The 13504-nt window shown below is 39.4% G+C and overlaps 1 protein-coding gene across 1 annotated transcript in view; it reads right to left on the reverse strand.

Moving 5' to 3' along the window:
* LOC113028881 (zinc finger protein 271-like) overlaps positions 1 to 4731 on the reverse strand; it is an 84424-nt gene extending 79693 nt beyond the window's left edge. Inside the window, exons 1-2 of the mRNA XM_026179315.1 lie at positions 4714 to 4731; positions 3369 to 3651 (exon numbers count right to left, since the gene is read on the reverse strand). Of these exons, the coding sequence (XP_026035100.1) occupies positions 3369 to 3651; positions 4714 to 4731 (301 nt within the window). The remainder of the gene's footprint in view (positions 1 to 3368; positions 3652 to 4713) is intronic.
* Between the last annotated feature and the right edge of the window lie 8773 nt (positions 4732 to 13504).

The raw sequence follows: 13504 nt of genomic DNA on the forward strand, positions 1-13504 counted from the left end.
ATAAGTGGTCTTCAGGTGTGCCCTACAAATGATCCAGGACAGATGGGATGAAGAGCCCATCAGAGGCATTGACTCAGAATTTGACATCTCAGATATAGAGGACCCAGACTATTGTCGTCCCCCTCCCCCCGAACAAGACTAGTCAGATACAGAGGAGTCCTCTGAAGAGGAAATGGATATTGAGTCTAACACAATGAGCCCCTCTTACTGCTCTAGCCACAATATTCTGAATTAGTTGGCCAGGGCTTGCACCTGGGTCTAGTACTTTCTCTCCAGTAAATGCATGGAAGATGTTCATGTCTGATAATATAATAGAAGAGGTGCTGACATGCACAAACATGGAGGCACAAAGAGTAGCCACAGACAGGGGAAAAGAGTGGAAAAATGTAATCAAACAAAAGCTCCTGGCCTTCATTTGATTGACCATTTTTGCAGGAAGTGAGAAGAACTGGGATGTACAAGTTGGTGTGTTTTTTGGGAGTCCTCTGCATAACCCATTGTATAAGGCCACTATGTCAATTCAAAGATTTAAAGATATTGACCGTTTCTTGCACTTTGATGACAAGAGGACCAGAGCCTACCGACTGAAAACAAACCACATGGCAGCTTTCCGCTACATATGGGGCCTGTTCCTGGTCAAGTGCAGGCAGAAATTCATCCCTAGTGATTGTGTTACAGTGGATGAACAACTTGTGCCTTTCAGAGGGAAGACCCAGCTTCTGCAGTATATGCAGAGCAAGCATACAAAAGTGATACAAGCGATAGAAAACTGCAATTTCTTAAAATTAATGAAAAAACAAATAAAAATGCGAAGTGCCTCATGTCACAAACATGTTTTATGAGGAATACCTCAAATATGAGAATGTTACAACTCTTTGTTTTGAAGATTTTGAAGAATAACAACCAAGTTTGTAGCAAAATGCATTATTTCTATTTGGGGTCATTTTTGACCCCACTCATGGAAGAGTGTAGGTACTGGTAGGTTGTGCATCCAAGGGTTAAACAGAAAATCAGAAGTTTTCATACCTACAGCAAGTTTGATAAAAATTTTAAAGATCTTATTTTTCATAACTTTCAGGACAGATTTTTAATAAGCTGCAGGAACCCTGTTCAGTGTGAGTAGAGAACAGCCAAGTCTCCTCCTCTGATAAACCTCCATCTGTGCCACTGAAAACAGATCATCAGACTCTGACTGTAAACATGTTTCCATTTGTCACTTCAGTCTTTACTCTGAAATACAGGAAATGACATCATGGCTCAAAATCTTTGTCATTAAACTTTTTCTTTATTTAACATTTTTTAACATTATTTAACAACTTTATTTAACTTTATTTAACAAAATTAATTCAATAAAAACTTGAGAACAGGGAACTGATTTTTCATTGAACTGTTGAGAAAAAAAGAAGGAAAACACTGAACACAAACACCACAGAAGAACAGTTTACAAAGATTCAAATGGAACTACGGGAACATTTTCATTCATAGCTGTCTCATTAGATCTTTACAGCAGAGTCTATCTGAACTCTGTGGAGCAAAACAGAGCGTGTCCGCTCCGACCGGCTCTAAAGGGTTAAGTTGGACCCTGAAACCAGAAGAGGATGTTTCTCTCTCTTCAGATTCACCGTCATCCTGTGATGGGAACGATTTCAGCCCTGCGTGATCGCGCTGATGTTTGCACAAAGCAGATAATGAAGTGAATGTTTTGGCACATTGGTAACAGTGAAACAGTTTATTAGTAACGTGGGATCGTTTGTGTGCAGAGTATGAACTGAGATTTTTGAAGCTCTTGTCACACTGCTCACAGCTGTAGTTTCCTTCCATGTGTGTACGTTCATGCTCGTTACAATTATCTGAACGTGAGAAGCTTTTGTCACAGTGTCTGCACTTGTATGGTTTCTCTCCTGTGTGGACTCGTTTGTGTGTTTTAAGGTGACCTGCAGTGGTGAAGGATGACCCACACTGATCACAGAGGTGCTTTTTGACACCACTGTGAAAGAGTTTGTGTCGTTTTAAGTCACCTGATGTGGGGAAGCTTCTCCCACATTCTTTGCAGTATTTCAGTTTGTCTCCAGTGTGTTTATGTTGATGTATTTTTAGGCCGGCTTGCTGACTGAAAGTTTTTCCACAGATGTCACAACGAAAGTCTTTCCCACCACCACAGCGATGACAGGGTTGAGAAGTGGATCCATCTGTGTCGCTCTGCTTCTAAACAAAGACACAAAGACAGTGTAAGTCAGTCCTTCAACACTTTTATCCTGAAAGTCGCCTGAAATAAAGAGCATCTCTGCAGATGTCCAATTATATTTTAATTGTTTCAATTAACACACTCAGTTTACTGGGCTACAATAACTACAATACTACCACCATAATACTACAGCAATACTTATTTAATATTACAGTAACATCTGACTTACACTTAAGTACTACCACACTACTGTTTTTAGGGTACCCATGGTAAACTACTGTAACACTGCAATAATACTGATTTAATACTGCATTAATAACACTGTAATTGTGCAGTTATAACACTCAGCTGACTGGGACACAAAAAAACACTATTACCCCCAATGACACTGAAATTATAACATTAAATGGCTATTTTAACACTAAAAGTACTAAAGTTATATGAAAGCAATAATACTACAGCTACAATACTACGAAACATTACGTAACGATACAACTTTGTTAACCATATCAGAAGATTACTGAATGGTTTGGTTTTGTACTTAATTTATGTTTTATTTTATTCCATTTACACCTGACAGAGGAATGAGCTGCTGTAAACCAAAGGCCATTTATACACAAATAATAACAACACTATGATATACCATGAAACTGCCTGAAGATTCAATAACAGCATCATATCAGTTTTCAGGACTTTTTGTTTTTCTTATGATCGTGTAAGCAAAAATCATAACTGAAATTAGAACTTGAATAATGGCTCAGAGCTACTCTTCGGTGCAGTAGAAGTGCTAACATGCTAACACAATTTAATGAGCAGACTTGTTCCAAACAGTCAGACTGAACTTACAAGAATAAAATAAAAATACATACCTCACAGTAACTGCACTTGTAGAGTCTCTTTCTGGTGTGGATCTGTTGGTGTTTTCTCAGGTACTGTGGAGTTTTAAAAGTCTTCTCACACAGGTCACATTGATAAGGTCTCTCCTCAGTGTGGGTAAACATGTGGCTTTGTAAGTGTGTGTCTGTTGTAAAGTATTTGCCACACTGATCACACCAGTACACATCTTCTCCGGTGTGAATGCGTAGGTGTATATTTCGGCTCCGTAGCTGGCTGAAGGTTTTTCCACAGAAGTCACAGCTGTATGCCTTAATTCCAGAGTGGGTAACTAGATGTCTCTGTAAGCTGATCTTTTGAGTAAAAGCTTTGCCGCACTGATCACAGCTGTAAGTTTTAACTCCACTGTGGACGACTTGGTGTGTTTTTAGGGCTTTCTTCCAGGAAAACGACTTTCCACACAAGTCACAGCTGAACAGTCTCTCTCCAGTGTGGATGAGCTGATGTTGTTTTAGTTCAGACTTCAAAGTAAAATCATTCCCACACTCGTCACAGGTGTATTTTTTCTCTCTCTTTCTTCTGTGAGGTTTGTCGGCCTCCTGAGAGCGCTGGCCTCTCGGTCCACGTTGGTCCTGCAGTGACAGAGATACAAACAGAGGCAGTGAGTGAAATGCAGTCATTAAACAAACTGAAGCTTCAAACTCCCTCCATTAACACTAGTTTTAATCCTGAAGGTGGAATGTGGCACCAAACACCTTAAAGGTCTCTTATCCCCACCTACTGGTAGTAGTAACACATTACATCCAACCTGGTGTTAAAGATAATTAATGACTGTAAACACTCTAAAATCATGCCCATCCCTCCTGCTTGTACACAAATATTAATGCTAACACACTCAGAATAGTAATAAATGTTTACCAGGTCTGTACTTTTTTATATTTCCTGTTGCTGATTCTTATTATATAATTCTGTAATTGTCTAATTTATTCAATGATAATGAATCAAATGTAACAGTTACTAGCTTGGTTCAGTGCAGGATGATGTCAGAGTCTGATTGTAACCTGAGGGTTTTTTTTTTTACTTTTACTCTCTACATTAAAAAAATTATATCTGTATTTTCTACTCCTTACTTTTTCAAAATAGGCTTGTTACTTCTGGTTTAAGGCATTTGAGGGGAGTTATTTCATCACTGCAGGTATCAAAGATCAAATTGATTAGAGCCTAAACAGTAACATGTGAAATCCAATCATGATAATGTACTAATCATGAGAGATGAAAGAGGCAAAACTGTGTGCTTTAGTCAGGGGTTAAATTGGGCCGGTGTTTGTTTTTTGGCACAAAACCTGAACGACTGCAGGTGCTGATAAGGTGCAGTCGCGGTATTTCAACATCTAGCAATACAAAGACAACAAAGAAAATATTTTTTATGTGGCAGCGTTTCTATCAGCTCAACAAACATCAGCAAACACAAAACTCTTTATGTGCATTTTGTCTCAGTGTGATTTAAAGACTGCTGTAAAAATCCTCTGCAGGTTAGTGCAGGATAAGCAGGTAAGTTTACTGTTTACTGCATTGTATTATTACATTATTATTACATTACATTAATATAGCACAAGGTTCAGTTAGTTTAGCATAAAACATATATCAGTACTTCAGCTTTTAATGGAGTATTTCGTAACACTAGTTTCTGTCACCTTCTGTGTTGAGCTCATTGTTTTCTCTGCAGTGGCTGAGCTGAGTCCAAGTAGCTGTTGTTCCTCTGCTGCTCCGTCAGACTCTTCTCCTCCTGCTGATCAGCTGGGACACAAAACAGATCTTTGTTAGACTCCACACTGCACTGATGTGTCTCATATGTTCATTTGAGAACACAAAGAACAAATATTTAGCTTCCCTGGGTGGGCAACTTGGTTGAAATAAACACAAAAGGTTTGAGCACCGATACCAAATTTAGCAGTATGGCACACCAGTACCAGGAGAGCAATTCCTGTTTAAAGAATGTCCTGGCCAAAAACAAACACAAAACAATCAATGGAGCTGCAAAAACTAGTACAGTGTTTCCAAACCACTGTGCCGTGGGGCACATACGTGTGCCGTGAGAAATGATCAGGTGTGCCGTACAAGATTATCCTGTCTGAGTGGGTGTAGAAATCTGAGCCATGATCTGAATAACCCTCATCACTCAGTCCACTCACACTTGGATTCTATACATGGATCAAGTCCACTGCACTACTTTCAAGTATTCTGAAACCTGTCCTCTAATGTGTGCCTTCCTCCTCTTTGTATTTACTCCTCCTCTCTGTCATTTATTCTAGCTGTCTTATTATTTATAATGTTTTCCAAGCACAGTTGGTATGGAGCACCCACAATTTAGCTGAATATGTACAATGAAAATAACAAAAACTATTCTATTGTATTCTATTCTATTTATCTTTGTTCCTCCATTTCAGTTTTGTTTGCAAACATGAAAATTATCTCACCCTCCAAAAAATTATGGAGCTTAAAAAAATCAGCAGTACTTCTAAATGTGATAAAATTAGAGCACAGATCCCCTCTTAGGGGCCGAGGCTGTATTTGTTTTAAAAATGCATCTCTGGTATCTCTGGCCTATCATTATTATTTTGCTAACAGTTAAGCAGACTCACTCGCTGAATACTGATCAGTATATATCAAATAATCTTTGAAATGATTCTAATAACAGGCCTCTCACAATGAGGCCAGTTTTTACAATCACATGCCCTGTGGGCCGACACAACTTTGCCCTGATAAGAAAAAGGCAGCTGTGTTTTAGCCTGGAATACATTTATTTTTATATTTCTCATAAATGTATTTTATTATAGCGCTTTTAATGCCAACATGTCAGAATTTTTGGAATTTAAGTTACCTTAAATGGATGAAGGGTGGCGCTAGCTAGCTTGGTTAGCTAGCTGCATTCAAAAACTGTGCAGGTGCCACAGAGATGCTAACTAGCGCTTAGTAACAAACCAAAAAAATAATAGAAACTCTGATTAGACTAAGCTCATTTTAAAGTTTTCTTCTAATAATAACACTGTTTTCTTCTCTGTGTTTCATTAGCATTTGTTGATATTTTCTTGTAAATTAGTTTATAGCAGCTTGACTTGATGTAGAGGCTTTTTCTTTCACAGGGTTCACAAATAACTGACAACAGAGACCGAGGAGAGCAACAGAAAACTTCACTCAGGAGCTAAACTCAAGATTGACCGAACTCACATCGAAGTTACCTTAGTGCTTCTCTTTAGATGAGCCAGAACAATAAACTAAACACAAACAAGCGGGAACTGTGTGGCTTCTTCTTCTTCTTTTGGGTTTTTCTTTGGCGGTTAAAGCTTTAAGGTGGGTTACCGCCACCTGCTGGACTAGATGGTTAATATCCTAAATGTCATCATTCCTTTTTTATGTCTTAAACTAATTGAGTGTCACTCTTTGTGAGCTAAAACTAGAGATTTAAAAGTATTTTAATAAACAATAAAAACTAAGACAAAATGTTTCAGTGTGTTTTATTCATTAACATAAACATCAGATGTCTTCAGCTTACCATTAGCTCCATTTCTTTAAGAGGTTTTGCTTTCTGCAGGCCACCACAGTATTCAAGAATGTGTTGTTTTGCCTGATTTAATAAAGGTTACACTGACTCACTTCTCTATCATCAGATCCAAGTGTGACATTAGCCATAATTTCCCAGGAGGGGACTTTGACGACCGTGGCTCAGGGAGTTGGGAAGCGCATCTGCAACCAGAAGGTTGTCCTGGTCGTTGTGTCCTTGGGCAAGACACTTTACCCGTTGCCTCCTGGTGGTGGTCAGAGGGGCCCGGTGGCACCAGTGTCCTGCAGCCTCGCCTCTTTCAGGGTGCCTGTGGCTACAATGTAGCTTGCCTTCACCAGTGGGTGGATGACTAAATGTGTATAAATGCTTTGGGGTCCTTAGGGACTAGTCAAGTTATACAAATACAGGACATTTACCATTTTCATCGACGCACCTGAGCGGAACCCGCAATCACGCCTCGCCTCCTTAACGTCTGTGCCATCTATGCTGTTGTGTTGTTGTTGGTATATGTTGGGCTGTGAGCTGAAAAGCTACAGCTGACTGTATGCGTACAGCAATGTGTGTGAAAAGTGGTCAATAAAGAGATGCTGAAAAGCGTGTTCATGGAAACATCCTCGGGTCTGCCGTGATATGTTTACAATGGCACTTCTGCTCCTGAACCTCTGTGCACAGCGTCTGCAAATCAGAGCTGAACAAAGTCACTTTCATCTTTATGCAGGACTGTAAACTGTCATCTGTGAGGCGTGAGCGGTGTTTGTTTTTAACATAGTTCACGGTGCTGCTGACATAATGTGGATCTGAAGATCCATAATTGGCCTAGCTGGGGTTGAAAGTCTCGTTTCAGCAAGCATACAGGCTTCCGCGAGTGTGATGCTTATTTTGAACGATGAAAAAGTAATAAAATAAGTTTATTTTTATATTTCAGTGTCACAATAATCTTCCAATTTAGAACTACAAGTTGAAAAAAAGAACTAACATAAGTAAAATACAGTTCAGCTAAATCCTTATACTTTATTTTCCCAAACCACGCGGAGCCGCAGGTTGCCGACTCCTGTTCTAGAGTAATGATTCTTGCTTCAGGTGTGAGAGGTCCCGGGTTCAACTCCCGGACGAGCCCATGTGGTGTTATATAAACTCTATGAACATTAGATCTTACATATTTCTTGGTCAGGTGCCATTTGAACCACATTCAACTCTTTAACAATAAGTCTGCACCTGCTTTGTGGAGGCAACTAATTGATTTGATAAGAACTTTCCAAAAATCTCATCCAATTAATTCTCCTTTACAGATTGTTTAACTGTCACTTTTTACAATAAGAATTCTCCAACAAACTTTTGGAAGAAAATTATTTTTCTTTCATTTGTTTTGACCCCAAACTAACCAAATGTAAGGCTTCTTTTCATCAGCACAATAGTTTTCAATTTCACGTTGGTCTATATTCCCCACATCCTGTTATGTCCTTGTTCTCTTTGGGAATCACAGATATGAATATAATCAATTGATTAATTAACCATTGAATTCCACTGATGTGTTCATCCACAGCCTCAGGTCTTTGTTACTGTTGGGGGTGCTGGATGACCCGGTTCTTCTGGATCCATCTGTGTCTGCCGCTGGCTCCTGGGGGCCATTATTGCAGCTTCCCACCCTCATCATCAAGTACAATGGCGACAAAGAAACACACATACTCTCTCTCTCCAACAGACACACCACAAGATGATTGCTGGTTTATGTATCTGTGGATCTTCATGTGCAGCAGTTCTTTGTAAAATAACAAAAAAACCAAAAAAAAAAACAATAAATCAGCAGACGTAGTGAGGCGTAGACTGTGACAACACGAGCTTGACACGGGGTCTCATACTGTGATTGTGAATATAGGGGATTGTAGCTCAAGTTAACGTGGAAAGATAGACGTCTAAGGTCTCTAAAACATTTGGATGTTCAGTAGGGATGGGTATTGATAAGATTTTCACGATTCAGATTCAGATTGTAAATGTAAAATAAAATAAATATTCTTCTGTAGCAATAACAAAGTATAACATAAATTATTCTGTAGCAATTACACAAGAATATCCAGTAATGTCCCTGCCTACAATTACACACATTCACTTACCAAAAATCGGGGGTATCTGCTGTGGCAAATGGGTGCAAGGCTTTTACCACAAACTCAGTCACTGCTCGGTGACATTCGTCTATCCTGGCCTGAAAGGAGACGCTACCGGTAGACTGCAGTGAGAACTGCCAGCATCTGAGCCAGCCAGACTCTGTCTCTCTCATCATGATCACCTAAATGCACAGTAATGGCAGGTTTTGTAATAAGGCAGATCGCGCTAACATAATATGCACTGTTAGTTGATTATTTACCTGCCGCATTAACGGGAGAGGACGTGTAAACGTTACCGCTGCTGCTGGGTTGAGATTCACGAGTCCGGAGCGGAATTAAAAACACGACATTCATTTAAGGTTATCACGTGTTTTGTGAGCAAATGCTTTTGCATATTCGTAGTGTTTCCTCCCTTAAATGAAATATCTACTTGGCAAGTATTGCAAGTTGCCTTGTTGTCATCCGTTCTCGTAAAGTATAATCAAACTTTTTAGCGTTTGAGCCGCCGTGTTTCCTGCCAGGTAAATGACGCTCCGCAACGTGGTGACGTCATTCGGGGCGACTGGAATCATTAAGGAAATCGTTTGCAAAAATGGCAAACAATTGAAACAGTGGGAACCGGTTCTCAACAAGAACCAGTTTTTGATACCCATCCCTAATGTTCAATCTCTGAAGAAGGTTTGGAGACATGTAGAAAATTCAGTTTTGAATAGGTGAAACAAATATTTTATTTATAGTTTCTCATACACAAGGCAGATAATATTCTTTATGTATATTATTTTTTACAAATACTGGAAGCTACAACCTGAAATAAAACACATTTTCATTAATTCATCTCTTATTATATAGAAAACTTCGATGATGTTCTGTCTCCCAGTAGGTATTTTGGATCGAACAAACTGTATTTAAAATAGCCAGAGTAGACTGAATTCAAATATTTCTAATCAAACGGTTAAAAATAAAGGGCCAAAAGTTCACCCCAATTGGAGACTGATATGTTGAGCTACATGAAGACAAGAAGATTAAAACTTAATACAAAAAAAGCTGATATACATTAAAATATTTGTAATTAAAGGAACATTAGCTGCTGTCAAGGCTCTAATTTGCTCCTTCAAAACTTGTGTTGTCAACTCTGGAGTTGTTTACATTCATACCAGTGTTTAAAACAACAGGGTTGAATTCATAATGTCCGTTGCCTGGTGGCATCGACCAGCCAAACATCTGGTATATGAATTTGTTGAAACTCAGAAATCTGGTGCAGTGTCTACACCTGCCAACTACAAAGAAGCATGAAGCCTGTCATGAAGTCAAGCTTCTTGTTCAAAGCCTTTACGTGCTTCCTCCAGGACACTGATATGGTTAGCAGATGTAGTTCAGAGGAAAGAAAAGAATTCCTACAAGGTCAGTAGATCTGTAACACAGTCTGGATTTCTTTAGGATGGAAACATTACTTTTCAGAGACACAGAGCTCAGAGAAAACTACAAAAGTGGGTTGTCCATACCAAAATAATCTAGATGGATAAACTGCACCAAAGGCAAGAGGAGAAAATATTGACAGCACTGTGCAATATTTAACTTCTACAACTTCAGCTACACCAACACAAGGGAGGAAGTGGCCTTTCTTTACTCCCCCACCCTCTTTAACTGACCACATGGGTCAGAATATTTACTGTTATGCTTTGGCACTAGTCACAGGCATTTTGGCTGCATTCCTACAATTTGCCACCAGATTTCACTTGAACATTGCTCACTGGGCAACAATGCTGAGTACATAACTGTTGAGATTCTGAGAGATTCAGATTGATGAAAGCCATCAGAGTCTTCCAGTCTGCCATTTTTGCAGCTTCACAGACTAAAAAAGACAAAACTGGTTTAAGCATCTCTGCTGGAGCAGGTGGTTTGTTGCTGAGGATTCGAAGCATCTGTTTGAACCATCCTGTTTTGCAGCATTAACAACCACACTGATGTCAGCTCAGTGAGAGTTGAAGACATGATAACCAGTCATGTGTTCATAAACTGCATTAGGATGTACCTGTTCCACTTCACCCACTGAACCCAGGAGAGTAGGCACTGGAAAATCTCTTCTCCTGACCAGAGTCTGTGACTGTAGAGCAGCTCTTGGTGAGGGTGTGTGCCTTACTTGTGAGGTGCTGTGGAGAGAAACAAAGAAATTGACCAAAAAAAAAAAGTAGGCTTTAAGAAAACAACCCTCCCAAAACTAATGTGAATATAGACTGCTCCAAAAAAAAAAAAAAAAAAAAAAAGGTAACACAAAAAGATGAGACCCCAGATGTGAATTATTAAAATGTTCTTTTTAAATACTTTGTTCTTTACATAGAACAACAAAATCACAAAAAATCATCAATGGAAAGAGACATCAGTGTAATGTTTTAAGAGTTTCTATCAGGTCTTTGCAGGGAGAGCTGAAGCTCTTTTAAAGACCTGTTGGTCAGTCTCAACACATTCTTGACCAAACCATTGACTGCTGAGGGCCTTTTAAACTGAGGTCAGAGTGAGTGCAATGTTCAGGCAATCTGAGTCCACGAGGGCCAGTGTCCCTGCAGGTTTTAGATCTCACCTTGGGTCAACACACCTGAATCTCATGATTAGTTCGTTACCAGGCCTCTGGAGAACTTCAGGACATGTTGAGGAGCTAATTTAGCCATTTAAATCAGCTGTGTTGGTTCAAGGACACATCTAAAACCTGCAGGGACACCGGGTGGACTGAGATTGTCCACCCCTGCTCTGCACCCAACCATCTGCTTCATGCTTCCCAACAGCTTAAACCAGTTTCTTCAAACTGGACTCCCTGTTCAACTGTGGAGGGAGAAAGCAGTGTCATGATTTCAGTACAAACAAAATCATCTGTGCCCACGCTTATTCAATCCTACTGCAGACAAACAGCTAGTGATGGCCCGCTTGAAGCTGACGCTCCGGTGCGTGTGTCAAAAAAAAAAATCAACACACTGCTTCAGAAGCACTGTGTCGAAGCTTGATTCGTTTGGCCAGAGTCACGTGATCAGTGACGCTCGAAGCTTCATTTAGAACCTAACTGCTTCGGTATCTGATTCAATGGTTTATAAGGAAGCGAATCATTCGCGGGATTTGTGGAGTGTTTTGATGGTGACAGATAGCAAACCACTGATATTTTTACTGAGAGATTTGGAGCCAGCGCGGAATAGAGGAGTTTCTGTTGTGTGGGAGTGTTTTGAGTTGATTTTGATCAATCGGGTGGGTTTTCCAGCTTTGTGTTCTTGTTGTTTGCTTTTGTTTTGTGCGTGTTTGTTTTATCTGACAACAGGAAAAACTTAAAATGTCAAAATCTGCTTTTCATAATATAAATATCATTAAATAACTTTAGAAAGACTTCTATTTGACTCTTTATATTTAATGTTATAAAAATATATATTTTATGTTTTAAATAATCTTAAACTGTTAGTCTGCAAAATGTGCAGCAATTTAATTTATTTATTCTCTTTAGCTGATAGTTTGTGGAGCCCAGTTAGACTGTATAACATTCTTTAAATCGTTATCAATAAAAGAAAACTAAAGGAAACACATCTAAAGCAAAGCACGCAAGAGAACCAAAAACTCAGCAATCCTCTCTGCTCCAACTGACACTGCATGAACAGGTGCCTAAAATAAGCAATCAATACCACCCAAATCACATGACCCACCACAAACTATCACAAAATACTTTCAATACAAACCTCTTAAACATAACCATCAAAAACCACACAGTTAACAACAGCATGCAATCTGTATATTAAGTTAAGGCTTACTGGGCTTAAGCCCAGGTTGTTTTTTCAGAAGCCCGGGGTCTTTTGGAGTGTAATTTTTTCATAGTTAGATGCCTGGCTGACAACTGTATAAAACAAAACTACACACAATATTCGAAGCACATAGTGCACACTGTGGGAATTCACAACTGTGCGTAAATCCCCCCCCTAATATTGGTATGATCCGAGCTCAGGCACTAAGCACTGAGCGAGGGGGCGGGGCAGCTGCTGCCTGCGAGTGCGCTGTTGGAGAAACGGAGCCAGGCAGACACAGTGTTGCCAACTTAGCGACTTTGTCGCTATATTTAGCGAGTTTTCAGACCCCTTAGCGACTTTATTTCTAAAAAAAGTCGCTTAAAAAAGACGTGAAAGCGCGTATCGCTTTTACTCTCAACAAGCAGCGGGTGCTGTAACACAGTCAGTTCTTCTTTTACTCTTATGCTGTTTTGTGGATCACAAGGTTTAAAACTACTTATAAACACACACACAAAGTAACTCCACCAGAGGGCCTATTTCGGGTCACTTTTGCCGGTCCAAGCCCGGGTAAAGGAGCAGGGTTGGAATTGTGACATTAAAAAAAACAATAATTGCTAAAAGAAATTTAATTTGTAGTTCTAAATAAACTCTAAATGCATTTAGGACGTTTTTTACTCACTTTATGTCTCTTCCACGATGTTATTTCTCTCTCCAACAACATAGGTTACAATTAGATTAGCATGACCAATTATGCAAATTAGGCGATGACGTCATTTAGCGACTTCTAGCGACTTTTAGGACAACCAATAGCAATTTTCCTTACTGAGGAGTTGGCAACACTGGGCAGACAGAGGAGAACTGAAGTTTGACCAGGTACCAAAGCAAATCATTCCTACTGTACAAATAATGTAAATATGACGGTGCATCACGAAAGATTGATATCAAACTGATCACGTGACCCATATTACGTTACTTGCTCTTCAAGTGAATCAACAAATGGCGAAATGAAAAGCCGAACAACAACAATGCTGTTTCTTTAGAGAGTCTTAGCTTACATGTGTGTTTA

Source organism: Astatotilapia calliptera, chromosome 9, assembly GCF_900246225.1.
Source record: "Astatotilapia calliptera chromosome 9, fAstCal1.2, whole genome shotgun sequence".
NCBI lineage: Eukaryota > Metazoa > Chordata > Actinopteri > Cichliformes > Cichlidae > Astatotilapia > Astatotilapia calliptera.